The sequence below is a fragment of the Sander vitreus genome, chromosome 9, assembly GCF_031162955.1.
Source record: "Sander vitreus isolate 19-12246 chromosome 9, sanVit1, whole genome shotgun sequence".
Lineage (NCBI taxonomy): Eukaryota > Metazoa > Chordata > Actinopteri > Perciformes > Percidae > Sander > Sander vitreus.
In genome coordinates, this window is record NC_135863.1 from 16,285,493 (window position 1) to 16,304,680 (window position 19,188).

Sequence of the window (19,188 nt, forward strand, 5' to 3'; positions counted from 1 at the left end):
AATACAGCTATCAATGTGCGGAATAATGAAGTTTAACTTAGAGTTCATTCTTTCAATCGCATCAGACTTAAAAACTCTTTCATCAACCCGGTCTCACATCATGTGTGTTTTTGTGCACACTGTAATCCCAGTCAGGGTCCCAGGGGAAAGCAGTGTGTGTGTGTGTGTGTGTGTGTGTGTGTGTGTGTGTGTGTGTGTGTGTGTGTGTGTGTGTGTGTGTGTGTGTGTGTGTGTGTGTGTGTGTGTGTGTGTTTCCTGGAAGAGCCACCCTGGCCCCAGCTGAAACGTGACTGTGCTCCAGCCAGGTCCTATGCAGCTCAGCTCAGCTTAGCCAGGCTCAGAGCCGCCACTGCCGCTGGTGCGAAGCATTGGTTTCCTGTACACATTCCCCACCTCCCCCGCTGTGTTATTGTTGGCCCAGACAGAGGGGTACACAGCTAAGAACCAGAGGTCTTGCAGAGGCCTCCCCGGCCCCTACTCCTGAAGGCCTGCAGAGCCCAGAGAAAGGCGGCTGGATGTAGATGGTGGACCTTGTGGGCATAGGGCTGCAGTGGTGGAGGAAGTATTCAGATTCTTTACTTAAGTGAAAGTACTAATACCACACTGTAAAAATACTCTGTTACAAGTAAAAGTCCTGCATTGAAAATGTTACTTAAGTAAAAGTATGTGAGTATCATCAGAACAATCTTACCAAAGTATTAAGTAAAAGTACTCAATGCAGAAAAATCCTCACATTTTAGAAACTAAGTGTTTAACTGTCTAATCATTTCAGCTGTTGGGTTGTTTAATGTATATTAAAACATTGTATTTTATAAACTACATTTGTTTTGTGTGCAAAAATCATAATTTGTAAAGTAACTAGTAACTAAAGCTGTCAGAATAAGGTAGTTGAGTACAAATCACAATATTTCTCTCTGAAATGTAGTGGAGTCGAAGTAGAAAGTAGCATGAAAAGAAAAGACTCAAGTAAAGTACTGTACAAGTACTTCAAATTTGTACTTAAGTACAATACTTGAGTAAATGTACTTCGTTACATTCCACCACTTTGGTGCAGACTGAACTATCTCAACAACTATTGAATGGATTGCCGTGCTTTTTTGTGCAGACATTCCTAGTTCCCAGAGGTTGAATCCTATTGACAACACCCCCTGACTTTTCATAGTGCCACTATTAGATTCACATTTGTGTTTTTAACTGAAACCTCAACTATTGGATGAATTGCCATGGAATTTGCTACACACATTCATGTTCCCATCACGAATTGTAATAACCTTGATGATCAGTTTAGTTTTCATCAGGTCCAATACTTTGGTTTACAGTATGACCAAATACCTGCTAAACTATAGACATTCCAATCTTTGGGTTTGGTTCTGATTAGCAGATGTTAGCATGCTAACATGCAGAATTAAAATGTTGCACACAGTAAACATTATACCTGCTAAACACCAGCATGTTAGCAATGTCATTGTGAGTATGTTAGCTTGCTGATGTTAGCATTTAGCTGAACCACCACTGTGATGATTTAGCCTAGTTTCACTTTGCTTACCATTTTCACACTGTATATATTCTTACTTGCTGTATTTCTATCCAAATTGTTTTTGCATGGTGTAGCTCCCTTGGGGCTGCAGGTCAGGCCAAATAACAAACTACAATCAGACAGCTGAAAAAGCTTTTGTCACAAAGGAGACGAATAAAAAAGGTAGCAAAAAAAGCTGTGAATGTTATTAGGACACAAGAAAAGGCAGCAGGCATTTGATTATTTATGAACATGTACATTAATGCAATATTTATACAGACTACAAACACTTTTACACATTGTTTGAAGTTGAACAAATTCAAACTCTGTTGCTCTGTATGTTCAGCATTTAATTAATATTTACCACCTTACCCGCTGTGCCATGTTTGTGCATCTGTTGTTGTGATTGGCCGTTAAACAGGAAATTAACTCAGTGGTTGTCAAAACCCACTCTAAACCATATGTTTTCATTTCAAAACCAACTTTGACTTCACTTTTTGCATCACTGCTGTTTTAAAATGTTGCAGAATATGAATTATTAAATTGGTGTCTTTGTCTCTATTCATTGCCTGTGTAATGTTGACATCTGTGTGTGTGTGTGTGTGTGTGTGTGTGTGTGTGTGTGTGTGTGTGTGTGTGTGTGTGTGTGTGTGTGTGTCTACCAGCCTGATCCACTAAATGAGGTAACCTGCTAGAAGACAGCGTACATTTCACATCAATAACATAATTACATGTCATAGATTTGCTAAGGCTTACTTTAAGGAAATTCACTAAACCCTGAGTGTATGACAAGGAAGTAAAAACGGACTGGTCATTTGCATATTTGTGCATGACCGCATGTGAGTGTATTGACTTTCACTGGTTCCCGCAACACTATAATATGTAATTAACCTCTTGCAGAACCTGTCACGCATAAAGTATATTCAGGAATTGACAGAAAAATCTCTTCATCTCTCCATAATAGCTGCATCATCAGTCACATGTTCTGTCTGAATCACACTCAACTCCGGCTCATGGTCACTTAGACCTGAACAAGCCCTGCCAACTAAGGACAAAAAAGACACGTTAGTTTATATAAAGCAGTCTAAATAAGTCAAAACTCCAGCAACACCTGTAGTATAGAGAACAACTTGATTGCACACACACACACACACACACACACACACAAACAGACCAGGCCAGGCAGACAATTAAAGTAAAGATCACATTGTAATCATGGGCACAGGTGGAGCAGGCTGTTGCACTGCAGAGCACTACATTGAACTTAAATGTACTGCCTGGCATCCACAAAGTGAACAACTTTGGAAGTGATGGTGACAGGAATCGCCCAGTACTCAGATCTATGGTAACACTGAATATCCTGCATTTATTGTCCTTCAGGCTGTTCTATAGAGCCCTCTAGGATTTATATATAGAAGCAAATTGGGCAGAGATAAAACTGCCAGTCATTGGCATTGTAAAGGGAAATACCTGGAAAACACCTCTTACTTTATTACCTAAAGAGGTTAAACGTTACATAGCATAGGCCAATATTTTCTTTATTACTACACCTACATCTACACGCTTAAGTAAATGGTTTGACATATATATGACACAAGCAGCAAGCCAGGACTATACCTGCATAAGGTGGTTACTTTATCTGTATACGAAGTAAAATGCATTGATTTTCATTACATGAATATCAGTTACATACAGCATTACTGTAAATCCCATAACTATGTGCCTCCACACTTTACATCAGGATTCATCGCTTAAGGTTTTTTGTAATAAAAAGAGAAAGGAAAGTGTGTAGCCTACATTATCTACATAAACAACTGCTGGGTGGGATTTTCTCTTCTCTGTACGTACTGTGATTGATATGAAAAGCAGTGTCATGTGAGCACCACTCTGAACCTTATCAGCATTCTTAACCTGACATTTAAATGATGAATGATATGAGAGACAGGAAAAATGTAGTAATTTCCTGAATCCACCCAGTACAGAGAAAACGTGTCATTTCCTCCCTGATGAAAACCAAACAAAAAACAAATTGGATAAGCTGGTGATGAAAAAATGTGACTGTTGAAAGTATTCTGGTAAATACTAATAGTACACAGGTAATATCCCCTATTACTTCTGTTGTAAATGTACTGCATGATGTACCTAATAAAATCTATAACATTATATTTAATTTACTCTAATTACTTCCCATTATGTTCTTCTCTGTTGTGTGTATTCTGCAAAATCCTGTTACAATTGTATGACACCTTCACTCCTCTCTGTTGCTAAGTGTATTGCTACTTTTTTGGTGCACTACTATAAAGAGATGTTTTGAATAAGCATAGTTCATCTACAAAGAAATCACTGATGAAAGCACTGTCTTGGATTTATTTTCCTCTGCTCGCCTTAGGGAGTGGAACAAGAGGAAAATAGGACATCATTCAGGCTGCTGTGATTTTCTCCAGAAATGTCCATGGCTCATTAATAACGAAATAAAAATACATTTGAAAAAAAAAAGCATATAGATGCTTAGCTCCTGCAGTCTTGGCAGGTAGGAAATGGCTACCTAACCTTATCTCATGCTGGTGGGTGACACAAAACCCAACGAGATGACGATGAAAACAGCGCGTGCCTCTCCCCGCCCACACAGCAGAAGCAGGTTGCGTAACTCTCCCATTTGCTGCTGTGTGCTTCAAATCTCCATCACAGGAGCGCGGACAGGTAACTGCAATGTCGCATTTATATTCTGTCATGGAACAACAATGGGGCGGTTTTACGGTGTTTCTGACATGTGAAGTAGATACATGTGATTAACATGGCAGGTTGTTTGATGATAGGGCTGTTCGGCTCCAGGCTGTTCTGCGGTAGCGGGATGTGAGAGGCTTCCTGTGGCTACCAGACGTTATGGGATTATTATTAATAATATGCTATGTGTCGTGTTTTTAATATATAACCTGATTTATGTGTCTCTGGTTGTGCCTCGTTGGGTGTTTTGGTTTGTTTTGCAGGCAGGTCGCATGGAGGTTTTAACACACGCTATCATGCTGAACCGTTATGATCATGCCGCATAATATCAATATGACGCGATGAGAAGCAGCTTTTAAACTCATATCGATCAGCTGTGAGCATGTGGTTTCATAATCGCATAATCGTGTGTAGCCTATGTCTGTCTGTGTTTATGAATGTGTGTGTTTTGGCTGTTGGATTTGTATTTTGTTATGTATTATGCTGTAATGTAGCCTACTGTTGTTTTTTCTAGTTGTTGTCTCCTTGCTATACCAATGAATATGTGATGACTTCATTTTTCAGGCGAAAATGTCGAATATCTTCTGTTTCAGCTCCTCAAATGTGATGATAATTGCCTGCTTTTCGTAGTCATATTGTAAGCTGAGGCGTTTGGACTGCATTTCCCCCTATTTTCTGATATTTTTATAGACCAACAGTTAATTAATTAAGATCAAGAAATCAAGAAAACAAACTGCAGATTAAGTGGTTCACGTGTGTGTGAACATGCAAGAGGCTGCTTTGCTCCCTGCGTCTTTTAATCTCGGATCTTGAGGGTCTCTGCTGCTGTTTGGCATAAATATGAATAAGGCATCAATGTTTTAACAGTCAGGTCTGCTCTGGAGCTCGACAAACACTCAAATGAAACACTGTTCTCCTTCTCTCCTCAGGATGGAGGCCCTGTTAAATGAGTGGCTTTGGCGGGAGGAGTACTGGCTTCCTCCTGGCATCCGCTGGCAGGACATTGAGATGAAGGAAGACGAGGGTCGCTTCCCTCTACCCAGGGATCTCATCTACACCTTGCCACTGGCCTTCGCCTTTATAGCCCTCAGAATTGTCTTTGAGAGGTGAGACACACCTGCCTCCATCAGAGCTGGACCATGAAATCACAGATGCAAGATCTACTTTTTCGTTGTTTTCATTAACTTTGATGTCTGCTGTGCTTGACTCGCTGGAGCAGTACGTTTTTAATATGTATGGTGGAAATTTGTGGTGCTCTTAAATGGTGTATCATTGATGTCACGTATCAAGGAAACGTTAACAGAGACGGGGACTTAAGTCTGTCGCCAGGTGAAAGCAAATGTTTAAACACATTGTGTGTGTCTTTCCTTTTGGCACTGGTCATGCTGGCTGGCTGGCTGACTGGCTGGTTTTCAGCCTGCTATGCTGCCTGTGTAGCTCAGCATAACGGCTCCTTTACCCTTCATTAGTGCTCCCAGTAGATGGAGAGTATAGATCAGACATGCAGTGGGAGGCAGGTATCACAAGTGGGCAGTTTTTAGCTGTGTGAAAGCCCCTCTTCCTCTCAGAGGGACTAGGCTCTGCCTTATAAAATGTGATGTGTATGTTGGAGGAAAGGGAGGAACTATTATGATGATGGTGGTTTCTTTACAGCTGATGTAGGTTTAAAGCAAACTTCAGCTGGTGGGCTTAACTCAAGTTTCTGATGTTGAATGGCTACTGATGCTGTAATGATTCACAGTACTCATTGCTAGAACGGCCTCTGCAACAGCTTGTAGAGATATACCAAATAGTGGGTGTTCACCAGGAAAAAAGACAGATGGGCACACAAAATAAACATAATGGCATACAAAAAAGCATGACATTTTCTTTTTTACAGAACACTTTGCCACTTTTCTGCACCAATAAAAGACAGTGTGACGTTATAGGACTGGGGGGCTTGTCTATATGTATATGGGGCTGCTTGGGATTAAACTGCTATGTCATGTTTTACTGTGTATTGTATATGGATATGGGGGCTGGGTTGTTTGTATGAAAAGGCAAAAAGAGTGTTGTTTTTTTGTTTTAGTTTCTCAGTGGGTGGTTGTGATGTATGCATGTGTGGATGCGCACGTGAGAGTTTGTGAGTGTATGGGTAAATAAACTGGGCTTAAGTGTATAGGTTGTAATTTTGCTGTAATTGTGTTTTTGTAAGTAAGATGTTTCATTAAAGAACATCAAAAGTAAAGTATAGGACTGGGCAATAAATCCTATTTATTGGATCACCATCATTATGAATCTCGTACTGACCTTAAATTTACACATATTACAAAATAAGTCAGGAAATGCTACAACAACCTAGACGTTTTAACCAATCAGCACACAGTACAGTCTGGAAATCCAGAACCTGGTGAAATTTGAAGGTGAAACTGGGAAGGAAATATCATGCATGATGTGTTAAAAACATGTCATCATTACATGCATCATTATCAAGGTCAGTTTATTGTGTTATATATTTTAGATCGTATCACCCAGCCATATGATATGTGGCAAAGGAGTAATGCAACATTTATTTTGTCTTCGAGAGCATTCTGTTTTTCTTTCACAGGTTGCATCAATTGTTTGAATCAAAGACCAAGTGGCTCAGGAACGCTTGTATTGTGAAAATTGTAAATTGGCAGGAAAGTTAACTTAACTTGTTTTGCTGGTAGCAGGAGAGGAATTGAGAATGTGACGTGATGGATAAACAGATTTGTTTGAAGGTGAGTCTTAATTTGATCATCCTGGGCCGCAGCTGTTTCCTGTGTTGAGGTAGGTTGTGTGTGTGTGTGTGTGTGTGTGTGTGTGTGTGTGTGTGTGTGTGTGTGTGTGTGTGTGTGTGTGTGTGTGTGTGTGTGTGTGTTGGAGGTTCCTGTAACCAGAGACAATGTTTGTCTCTGTGAAAAGCTTTCTTGACCGTCTCATTCCTTCTCATCTTTAACTTCCCTGCCCACTTCAGGATCATTATCTCTGAGATAGAGTTACACACGTGATTACGCGCACACACCTAATGAAAACATCTTTCCGAGGGCTTTTACACTCACATTGTCCTCTCTCTTTCCCTCTGTCTCCCTCCCTCTGTAACACACACACACACACACACACATGCAGATCAAGTGTCTCTTGATGCCATATCAGCTAATGGCAAAGGCTGTCTGGCCAAATGTCACAATACAGCCATGGGAGAGGCTCTACAGGCTGTCAGGAGCATCATAATGAGCGAACTTGTTGTCATTACTGTGTACTGAACTTTGGTAGGATCACATTGGACAGCTGTTGATGTCATCTCACATTAATCCCTCTGGAATTATTATCCAGTTGGTTGGACTATCAAGATTGAAGTTGTTATGGAAAAAACATTCATTCTTTTCTCTCATGTTCTCTGTCCTCTCAGGCTCATCGCCGTCCCATTAAGCAAACATTTTGATGTGAAGGACCAGATTAGGATTCAAGCTGCTTCCATCCCAAAGCTGGAGACCTTCTACAAACAGAACAGTGCGCAACCATCGCAAGTTCGTATTACTTCGTATAATTGTTTCATTGTGCAGAGAAAGTTTTACTATTTTCCCTTAATCAGTGAACAGGTGTAGGCAGAGAAGAGAAGACAGAGAAGACATGTGCATAGATGTGTGTATGTTCATGTGCATGTATGCCTGTGTGCTCAGACTTATTTTCAATTTCAATCAAATTACCATTTGGCCTGGAATAGCAACAGCACCTGATGCCTTCGTTGTTCTGCCATCTAAACTCCAGGGACATGATAGAGTAGACAGAGTAGTACGATATTTATTTGTACAGTAAGATTCCGGCATTTGCACAACACAGTCAGCAGAAAATGTTGCACCATCAGTATTGTTGGCTTCAAATTTGAACACAAGTAGAGTGCTACACACGGAAATAGAAATACATGGAAAGATGTGAGTGTTGTTGTTTTGTATTAAAAGTAATTAGGTTTCCTCTAGCACAAGGACCTTTTTTGCAGAGCCACAACCCTGTGTAAAGGATCAGGATGCAGAAAGAGAGAGCAGGGAACAGTAGTCTTGTTGCAGGCTCGTCAGTGCAGAATTTTTTTTCGGATACAGCACATTTATCATTGTAGGAATCCTCCATTTTGACAGGTCAAATATGCATCATGTATGATCAGCATTTTCCTGTAATAAAGTTAAAACACAACTGTCAGAAAGCTCAGTAAGGAGCTCTGGCTAGCAGTGTATTAAAATTGCATCTCTGGGATTGAGACAGCAGCCAGCAGCATAACATTTTTTTTTGCCATTGTCTCAAGTGCAGAAATGAAGTCTAACCCTGTATGTGTGCACCTATACTGTATGTGTAAATATGTATTTGTGTTTCTGTGTATTCAGAGTGAGGTGGTGAGCTTGGGTAAGCAATGTGGACTTTCCCAGAGAAAGATCCAGACCTGGTTCAGACACAGAAGGCACCAGGACCGACCCAGCAACACCAAAAAGTTCTGCGAGGCCTCGTGAGTTTTGTTTTCCTAAACACAGTACACATAATGCATCAGTAAAATTCAGCATGTTGGAATGAAATGTTTCATATTCATGTGAATATACAGTACTGCTGTACAACATGCCTCTTTGACATTTCTTCTATTTATTCCTAATAAAACAAATTCAGTAACTGAATTTATACCATGGTCTCTAAAAATGTGTTTAAATTTAAAATGGTGTTTATTTTATCTGTGCAGCTGGCGTTTTGTCTTCTACCTCGTATCGTTCACTGCAGGGCTTGGCTCTTTAATTAATGTAAGTCTGTTAGTAGCTTCTTTTTTTTTAAAGATCAGCCTTCCTTATTGATTACAGTTATTTATACAATGTGAAGGAATAACAATGGGACTTGTTATTGGATGTGAGTATTGATATATACACATTTTAATAATCCCATGTGGTGTCATAGTCACACACTGTATAACTTTATTTGCATACGAGGCTGAAGTTTGTATCATGTGAAGACTGATAATTGTTTGATCTTCCAGACTCCGTGGTTCTGGGATCACAGAGAGTGTTGGAGGGGTTATCCCAAGCAGGTGAGCAGGACATAGCATGATTTGAAATGAAAGTTTTAATGTTGTTGATGTGAACTGTTGATCATTATAAGGTAGGATTTCATAAGACAATCTAGCATTTTAAAAGGAAAATTGATGTGATTTTCTTTCATTCCAGAAATGCCAGTAAGAACTCAGTTATTTTACTCTTTTGTTGTCTTTTCATTTAGATACATCAGAAAAGGGTAATAATAATAAGTAGATTGTTGATTTGAAGATTGTTTTTTTTTAACCTTTATTTATTCAGGGAAGGTTCGTTGAGAGGCAGCCTCTCTTTTGCAGGAACGCCCTGATCACATTCACACAGTTACACATTCATACCTGGAAGCTGCCCACAGTCTGATCTGCTGGCCACTGAGCAGCTCCACTGGAATGAAATAACTAATGCGTAACTAAATGGAATATCTTTGGCTTTGGACTGTTGGTTGGACAAAATATGCAATTTGAAAACATTACTCTAGGCTATTTGAGATTGTAATGGGCATTTGTTTTACTATTTATTGACAATTTATAGAGTAAATAATCAATTATCTGAAAAGCTAATGTCTCTTCTGCGTTGATGATACTTTGGTATGCCTGCAGGTCGGCATTCCTTGGGGAAGCCAGCCTTCCTTGTAGGGTCAGGGCCTCAAACAGAAAACACTAGAAAAAATGCTAAGCCGCATCTCTCTGTATCTGCAGTTTGACTGATTACAGCTCCTGCAGGCAACACTGCCGTCAACCTTTTTTTTTTTCCATTTCTAAGGTCTTGTGGCCTCTGACAGAGAGAAAGGATGTTTTTAAATGCTTCAGTCCACTTCCTACCATTGTGTTGCTGCAGACTGTGAATGCATGATATGTTTTGATTTGAGATAGTATACCAACACTGTCTTTGAATAAAAAAACACTTTTAATATAGCCTACAGTATGTTCTAGATCATAGGTCTTCAACGTTTTTTAAGCCAAGGACCCCTTAACTGAAAGAGAGACGGATCAAGGACCCCCCTACCACATATATTGTATAAAATTGAGTTGCATATTAATCATGTTAAGACTTTTTAATTTTTGAAAAAACTTTTTTTTTAAATTAACAATTATTTGGAGGGCCCCCTGGAGTGACTCTGAGGACCCCCTAGGGGTCCCGGACCTCCTGTTGAAGATCCCTGTCCTAGATGGTAATGTGAGGGAGGTATTATGGGACCATTAAGAGCTTTGGAAACACTTGCTCGACTTCATGACTTCTCATGTACTTTTTCACACACACACACCAACCACACAGGGGGAAGCTGTTAATGCTCAGTCCTGAGGACTGGGTAGTTTCAGGACAAAGGGTGCCTTTGGGGGTCCGATTACCTCCAACTCCCTCCCCCCCTAAAAAATAATCTTCAGGGCTTTCTCAGCACACACATGCTTGAGGGGCCAAGTCACTTTGCAATATCAGTTCATTCTCCTCTTTTAGCTTTTTAAACATGTAGTTGAACAACATAAGTTTTTGCAAAACTGGCAAGAGTTTCACAAAATGTGTTTAGATTGCTGCCTGAACACGCTTCAACATCTACATTATGTTTTCATGAGGCTTCACAGATAAGCAGGATGATGGAAATGCTTCTGTTCAGTTCTGCCACATACCACTAAATGTAAATTTGGACTTATTGTTTCTCTCTTCCTCTCATTCATCAGCCCGTGGCCGAGGCTCATTACTGGTATTATATCTTGGAAATGGGCTTCTATTTGTCGCTGCTTCTGTGCGTCTCTGTGGACATCAAGCGAAAAGTGAGTTTGATTGATTGATTTTCAGGGATCTTGTGCTCTAAACTACTCAGTAAGACTTTCTGTATTGCTAAGTTGATCTACAGGGATGTGCACAGACATTTGGAGGGGCTATTGCTCTAATTTGGAAAATAGGAGCAAAAAAATGACACTAGTGCTGCCGGTTGACCTTTAGACTGCGGCTGCACTCATTCTGGTTGAGATAACTAATGTTATGATTTGGCACCATAAATAATATTTATGTTTATATACAGTATATATATTATAAAGAACAATTACAACATGACTCTAGCTAGTAAAAGTATTTTACTCAATCCCCAGGTTCTCAAATGCTCTGTGAACTGGAGCTCTTAATATACATAAAATAATAACTAATTCACAATGCCACATATGGCACAGACACAATTGACTGTGTATTTATTATTAATTAAACATTTGTTTTTAATGAGTTATTAGCCTACTCCAACTTAAAGAAAATGCCCCTGATAAAATAGGCCTACTTCACATTAAATGAATAATGTAGGATAGTTGTTTGACATTATCAGATGCTTCTCTCAAAGCTGGCCTGCTGGCAGTTTGATTCCAGCTCTGCAAAGCTGCAGCTCTTTTAGCTGCTTCTTTGAGCTCTTTCTCTTTCTTCTTCAGTCGTCTTTGTTGTGAAGGCATACTGAAGCACCCAAACTAACATTTGGCTATACTTTTTTTAAAATGCAAAGTGTATTACATTAACCAATTGGGACATTCATTTATCATCTCATAACAAAGGAAGGCGGCTTTCACTTTCACTAACGTCACATCTGATGTTGGTTGAAAACTCACTTAACATATGTCATGTGTTATGTCATTGGCTTTGGTCGATAACGTAGCATTTTACGTTAATATAAGGCAATGCTGCGCGACGTGATGCAAACGTTACAAACTGAAGCTGCACTTTATTCAAAGCTCAAGTGGATTTGTTTGGTTACTATTCACGGGGCATTTGTCATAATCTCCATAACTTTAAAAACTCACATAAGAGAAGGGCTTGCGGTGCTCCGTGTGTGAGAATATAAACAAAGTCACATGACTGGGGGCAGAGGGCATCGCTGAGGGCAAGATTCAATGATATAGCGAATTTAATTTGATTTAACTTAGGTAATGATGGGCGTATTATCGTATTAATGCAGCCACAACAGCAAAAAAAGAAGAGAAAAGTTTATTTAGACTCTTTCGCCAGAGGGGCAGCTAATCCAATCAGGGTAAACGGGCCGTTGCCAGGGCAACAATAGCCTGTATCTGTGCACGTCCCTGTTGATCTATATACAGAAACTACACTAAATAATTAATGTAATTCTTCTATTTTTCATGCTTCTGTGTTTTAAGGAAACATTACTGCTGCTGCTGCTCCTGCAGCTTTCTTAGGAAACTTCGTAAATTCAGTGTAGGAAAAAAACTAAGATGGTTTCACCGACAGCTCCAAACTGCTGATCAAAGATATCTGAGCTTCAAACACAACCACAAATCACTCCAAACAACATGAAAATCTGCCTTTCCAATACTTGGACACAACGAATGAACAAGACTTCAGACAGAGAGCTGCTGAAGACTTAGTTATCCTACTATACATCTTCCTACTGTGTGGTCTCTGTGTGTTTATGTGTGTGTTCCAGGACTTCAAGGAGCAAGTCGTTCATCACATCACCACCATATTCCTCATCGGTTTCTCCTACTGTGCCAACTATGTGAGGGTTGGCACTCTGGTGTTGCTGGTGCACGATTCTTCTGACTTCCTTCTCGAGGTAAAACATCACATGAATTTCAATTTGCTTGAAGTGATTCATTCATTCAATGGTGTACTTTAAGTTGGAGAAGAGGGAATGAGGAAATGCATCACTAAAATGTTCTGAAAGTTGAATGAACTCTGTTAACTCACATGCTTTGAAATGCCAAAAACATTGCACAAAGGTCACAGAGAACTTGCCCATTGTGTGTATTTATTGTGGAAGTTTTCTTTACACCCTGGCATATTATAAACCTACGTCCGGTATGAACTGAGCTGCACATAAAAAAGCATTATGGTCAGTGGTCTATGGCAAAAAATACCCTTTCTGGCTGTAAAAGTCTTACCTGCAAGTCCCTCAGCAAAACAATAGCTCCATTGTTCCATTGTGGTTTTATGAGGCTGATTTTCCTGGGTGTAACATTTCACATGATTGTATTTGAAAATAACAATTGCCACTGTCATCTCAGAGCTGAGTAAATATGTGGAGATATATGTGACCTCAGGCGTCTGGCCTCTGATAAAAGTCAGGAATGGGCGACGTATAATTATATTCAGCCAGTAACTCCTGCACAGCCAAACATGTTTCTGAGTAGTATATAATAGGAATTGATAACTATTACAAATCATAATTACAGATTATGAATCAATTACATTTTGGCCTGTGAAAGTCTATTGTAAACTGTATTGCCTGAATTAATTCATCTCTGTCTTGCCACTCATTTGATAATATTAGATTTAAATGCCGGAGATCTCATTTTGGAGTATTTCTTTTTGTTTTCCATTTAAAAAAATCTTCTTTTATCATAATTTCTGTCATATGAATTTCCTTCATTTGAGTGAATGGTAGGGATATTTTCTGATAAAGCAAACCATAATTGATAAAATAAGGTCAGGCAAGGTACAGTACGTGGTTAGGGAGACTATCCTGCAGCTAAAAGGCTGTCAGTCTTTTTTGCCGCTCACTGTAAGTTACTCTGGAAACAATATCAGAGAAAAGTCTTGGATTGCATGTAGACATTAATCATAGATGTAAGCTGTAAGAGTGTTTGGTTTGGATAACTAAGAGGCACTTTTTCATCTGAAAGTCTGCCAAGATGCTTCACTATGCTGGCTGGACGAAGACGTGCGACTCGCTGTTTGTCATCTTCTCTCTGGTCTTCCTGGTGACGAGGCTGGTGGTGTTTCCTTGCAGGTAAAACAGGTTTCCTGTTTTCTCCCAACTTTCACACGTTATATATAATATATATGATATGTATATATTGCATCATACACTGCACTTGTTTTTGTAGTTCCTAATGTTAACCTGTTAAGGATATGCTCTGTTCTGCAGCAAGCAACTCCATATTATCTTGTTTTTCCATATGCATCTTTTCCCTGTTCTCTCTCTCCCATCAACCTGACATCACTGGTTTCTTACCTAAGAGCAGCAGGTCTACAGTCCCTGGCAAAGAGTTGAGAAACCTGAGTGGTCAAAATGCTCAACCTTTGAAGATTTGCAATACTAAAACTGTGTTTGTTTTGCAGAGTGGTCCACACAACCTTGGTGGTGTCTGTAGAATTCTTCCAGCCCTTCTTTGGTTATTATTTCTTCAACGCCCTTCTGTTAGTGCTGCAAGCATTGCACATCTTCTGGGCTAATCTCATCCTGCGCATGGTCTACAAATTTGTGTTCCTGGGCAAGGTGAGAAGAGTGCGAATGAAAAGGGAACGGGAAATGAGTACAGTCAATTTTGGACCGAAAATGTTTAGTTTTTTAATGTATTGTTTTCTTCATAGTTGGAGCGTGATGAACGTAGCGATGAGGAAAGTGAGGTGGATGATGAAGAGGAGGAGCCTGAGGAAGAAGGGGACGAGTGCAGCTGGGAGCAAAGAAAGGGTGCAATCAACTCCAAACTGGCATCGCTGGCTAACAACTGTGTCCTGAACAACCTGACCAACCAGAGGAATATAAACAGCAGACTGCCCAAAGCCAGATAGTGGAGCAACCTCCTTACGTGTCGACCGAGCCTTTTCAGAAGATTGTATTATTTACCCTTTCCGCCTATTGGTGATTAACTCATTTCTGACATATGATACATCCACATGGCTTGTGTACATCCCACGGAGTCCACTGATGATTTCAGACAAGAGTTGGTCTGCATCCTGCCTATCTTCAAAAAAAAAAGGTGAAGAAGCACAGATGATTGTAAATCTGCTCTCCCAATGTGGGATTAGGAAGAAACGCCATCATTACTGTCACCCATACCACTGCCTACTGGTAAAATATATATGGCACAACAAGGAGTGAAATTTCCTGAACAACAAATCATATGTGTTTTTGCATATTTTGTATTTATACTGTTTCTTTTCATTGTATTATAATAACTAGTTTGTAAATACATAAGGATACAAGTTCCTGACCTGTGCTATAATGGATTTACTTTGGTCAACAAGGAAAACAAAATGTGTTTTACACAAAATCTAACTGTTCTAATCTAAAATAATATGTTTTAAACAGAGCGAACCTAAGCTAGAATGTAATAGTAATTCACTCTCCCAGCTTTGCATCCACATACACGGTATGGTTGATTGAACATAGGCTATTAAAGAATATTGATCGTAGTAAATCTGTTGATAAACCACTTCATATATCTATTTTTTATGAACAGGTACATTTTATGTTGCTGCAACTTGTGACAGAATCTAAAAGGCTACTGCAGAAGTCCCGTAAAATTTTTCTGTGATAGGATTTGATTTAGGTTTAAGCTCACGTCTTAGAAGCGATATGGCGCCCCCTGGTACAAAAAGAAGAATCTATTCTTGTAGAGAAGGCATTCTCCATGTCTGATAAAAAATTATGCCTTTACAAAAAAAATGACTGCTCCTCAAAATAAGGACCTAAACCACATGTATGTGAGTCTGTGTTTTGTTTGTTTTTCTACTTTGAATAACATGGTGACGGCAGCATGATTTCTCAATAAGGTTTTTTGGTTAAGGTTTGCTGAACTGGGCTTTATTTTTGTGCCTTGGCTGATGTTTTTACACTATTCTGTGACAAACACTTAATATTAAGCTCTGTGTGTAAGTAGGATTGCCATCACTGGACAGGTTTTACTGTGACGGTTTTTAATGTTTAGCTTGAAATGTTGGTGAGGCAGCGGCTGGTACGTGAGATATTTTAGATAGCGGAACAATCTACAAAGGTCAAATGCTTTTTAGCTCAGATGAAATGTAAGGATTTGATGATTTTTATAAAAGACGGCATATTTTGATATCACTAGACCAGACTGCTAGGAACAAGAGGTCACTTGGATTTTAACATGTATTTTAGCACAGCGAAAGTTGTGGCTCAGTGTCTGTAAAGTGTTTCCGGGCTTGGCTCTAGATAGTGCATCATGATTGTCAACAGTACAGCACAGAGATCTTGTTCAGAAACTATCAAACTACAGTGTACACTCATACACAGTAAGTTATTCACTACCCAAAACTGGTGTTACATTTTTACAGGTTAGTGAGAGCAATTCTTCAAGATAAGTGGTTAGAGTAGAAACGTGTGTCTGTCTCTGAACAGGGACTTAACAGCACTGGGGCCCGCACATGATCAAGTTGTAGAGCACTAAAAGTGCTGATCCACTATATAATGCGCTCATGACCCCCATTAGAATATTGTTTTATTAATTAAAAAAATAGATATAAAACCAGGAGCAATGTCATGTTTCCATGAAAGTAACACTTGACTGTTCTCTTATGACTGCACATGGATGCTTTATTGGTTGTGTCGCCAGTTGGAAAGTTTTAATAAATTACTTCTATTGAATAAATTAACACTGCTGTCTTATTTTAAGTTGAAGTATGTGTATGTGTTAATTCAATCAATTTCTTTTGATTTTCTTTTAATGAAACAGCTTTTTATTTTATTTATTTTTTCTTCACACAAATCATGACCTCTTACATAGAAATCTACTTGTGAAGTGCTCGACACTTCTAATATACGCATATACATAACCACAAATAGTGTTATGTGGAAAATATTAATGCATTTTCATTCAGTCACATCACAGGACCATTCTCATGGTGACACACCCTCTCAGCGGCACAGGGCAGGGTATGGCATCATCAACCTCAATGTAAGTGTCTATGTAAGGATCCATCAGCACCATGTTTGGGAATGCTTTGTTACTCTTTCTCTCGCTGACCAAATATATCTGGCCGTTCACTGTTGTGCAGCCACAGAAGAACTTCCTGTCCAGACATTCCTCCTCCAGCACAGTCCACTCGTCTGTCTCTACGTCAAAACGCAAAGCTTGGCCTCCAAACAGGTAGAGGGCGCCATTGAGCTCCGTGGCAACCAGGTCATATCTGTGAAAGGGTTGGAGAAAAAAAGAGGTTCATTTTCACATAATAACCCTGCTAAGGTGGAAAAGAGAAGCTATTTAAAAAATAAAATAACTAAAACAAAAAAATGAAAAGGAGTACCGGTAACTATTTTAAAAAACAATATCTTAATAAAGAAATATCAGTTGGTGTTGAGAAAGCAAAGATGAAGAGTCGATGCACTATTGAAAATTCACTCACCGTGGAAATAGCGAATAGGAGACCACATCCCACTGATCCTCCTTCACCGTGTACCTCTGAATTCCACCGTACACTTCCCCGTTTTCATCCAGGCCACACGCCACGTAGATACACGACCCCAGAGCAGCAGTGGCTGCCCTCTCCACAGCCCTAACCATTGGGCTGACCCCCTCCCAACCCTCCTTCGACCCCAGGACCAGCCTTTCCACATCGTCCACAAGCCCTTCATCCATGCTGCCCCCTAGGACATACAGTACAGAGTCCAGCCCTATGGAGCAGTGGCTGTGCCTGGACTTCTGCAGGGCCGGCCCATCCACCCAGCGCTGGTTCCCACATTCGTATATCCTGACCCAGTCCACACTAAACCACAGCACATCCCGGAAGTAGCCGCCAGTCACAACCACATTGTCTCCTGCATAATGAGTCAATTAGAAAATGTAATGTTAGGAAATAAATGTTTCTAAGGTATTCAACATATGTTGTGTTATTTGGCATTTCATGTAAGAACAAAGACAGATTGAGATGCATTTACACACTCCACATGAGGAATAATGCACATTCAGTCCCTCACTTATCATCAGTTTCATTACTACCCTCATCTTAATCACTATCATTCACATCAAACCATTACCTACTGCAGCTACCGAGTACTGTGTGAGGTTCTTCCTCTGCAAAGGTGGACAGCGCTGCCATCTACCACTGAGTGGGTGAAACTGGTAAAGTGACTGCTGCTCCTGATCGTGAGGTCCACCTAGGACAAAGAGGGTGTCTCTGGCCCTGGTCCTCGTCATTGACCTCCCCATTGACCAAGATGCAGGGAAATGTTCATTCAGCATGCAGATGAGCTTGGCTCTAGGGTCACAGCTTTTCATTTTGGTTAAAAGATCAGTAATAAATGGTAAAGAGAGCGACTCAGGCCTCACCAGCTGAATGAGCTCCAGAAAATGTTCCTCTCGTTTAGGGTCAAATGACACCCAGCGTAGGGTGGCGTCCAGGGCCACATCATCTTTATGGATGGCCAGGTCATCACAGGCAAGAAGGTCTGCTACGGTCTCCTTAGGCAGGGACAGGAAGTCCTCTTCAGCGACAACAGCAGAGAAGTGTGTGAGCACCACCTGTCGTGCTGTGGTGTAGAGCTTAGTGCATCCCAGCCGCCAGGCATAGGCCATCATTCCCAGACAGTTACTGAGGTGTAGCTCACGCTCCAAGAACTTGCAGCACAGCAGCCTGGCTCGCTCCAGTTGTAAAAAGTCTGCGGTCTCAAGGATCCCCAGAACGTTTTTTCTGTCCAGAGCTAGGTTGGATGTCTTGCTGTATTCCATCAAAACCCTGAAATGCTGAAGACTCACACCTTTGAGCTCAACTTTCCTTTTGCTGCTCTCTAGGCCACAGCCAAAAAACAGAGCCCTGAAGTAGGGACTCTGGAGGGCCAGTCGTTTACGGTTGACATAAAAACTCTCTCCTTCTACACAAAGAATAGCATCAGGGATTACATCAGGCGCAGAGACATGTAAAGCAGATTCGTCCTCCTCTAGTTTGTTTATCTGTTCAGAAAGAACTGTGAATTTAAAGCTCTGAGGTTTTAGCTCAGTGTCAGCTTTGCCGGCCATGTCACAGCCACACCGACCGTCTTCTGCACAGTGCCTCGTCCTCGTTCTAGTTTACAACACACCAACTGGTGTTATTAATAGACTTTCCCCCTGACTGACTGCTGGCTAAACACAACAAGGAAAAGGAGGTCAGTTTGAAAAACAGATGCTATTTATACAACAGAGAGGGTAGTGACTTATAATTAAACACTAC

At 40.3% G+C, this 19,188-nt stretch overlaps 2 protein-coding genes across 2 annotated transcripts; one reads left to right on the top strand and one right to left on the bottom strand.

The window, feature by feature from the left end:
- Positions 1–4,142: 4,142 nt before the first annotated feature.
- Positions 4,143–16,624, top strand: LOC144523401 (ceramide synthase 2-like). Its single transcript, XM_078258930.1, has 11 exons — positions 4,143–4,216; positions 5,170–5,346; positions 7,653–7,770; positions 8,620–8,738; positions 8,964–9,021; positions 9,252–9,302; positions 10,980–11,072; positions 12,719–12,847; positions 13,917–14,023; positions 14,356–14,512; positions 14,608–16,624. Exons 2-11 carry the CDS (start codon positions 5,171–5,173, stop codon positions 14,806–14,808), a joined length of 1,209 nt encoding a protein of 402 aa, XP_078115056.1. The 5' UTR covers positions 4,143–4,216; position 5,170; the 3' UTR covers positions 14,809–16,624.
- A 124-nt stretch (positions 16,625–16,748) lies between these two features.
- On the bottom strand, positions 16,749–19,006 carry LOC144522899 (kelch-like protein 23). The gene is made up of 3 exons (XM_078258144.1): positions 18,017–19,006; positions 17,386–17,797; positions 16,749–17,169 (listed from the first exon to the last, which is right to left on the bottom strand). Exons 1-3 carry the CDS (start codon positions 18,993–18,995, stop codon positions 16,866–16,868), a joined length of 1,695 nt encoding a protein of 564 aa, XP_078114270.1. The 5' UTR covers positions 18,996–19,006; the 3' UTR covers positions 16,749–16,865.
- Positions 19,007–19,188: the final 182 nt, after the last annotated feature.

Excerpts from the sequence above, each read along its gene's own strand:
- LOC144523401 (XM_078258930.1), top strand. The coding sequence starts at position 5,171 with ATGGAGGCCCTGTTAAATGAGTGGCTTTGGCGGGAGGAGTACTGGCTT. Across the intron at positions 5,347-7,652 it reads CTCAGAATTGTCTTTGAGAG|GCTCATCGCCGTCCCATTAA; the intron begins GTGAGACACACC and ends CTGTCCTCTCAG. Across the intron at positions 11,073-12,718 it reads CTGTGGACATCAAGCGAAAA|GACTTCAAGGAGCAAGTCGT; the intron begins GTGAGTTTGATT and ends TGTGTGTTCCAG.
- LOC144522899 (XM_078258144.1), bottom strand. The coding sequence starts at position 18,995 with ATGGCCGGCAAAGCTGACACTGAGCTAAAACCTCAGAGCTTTAAATTC. Across the intron at positions 17,798-18,016 it reads GTACTCGGTAGCTGCAGTAG|GAGACAATGTGGTTGTGACT; the intron begins GTAATGGTTTGA and ends CTCATTATGCAG. Across the intron at positions 17,170-17,385 it reads TCCTATTCGCTATTTCCACG|ATATGACCTGGTTGCCACGG; the intron begins GTGAGTGAATTT and ends ACCCTTTCACAG.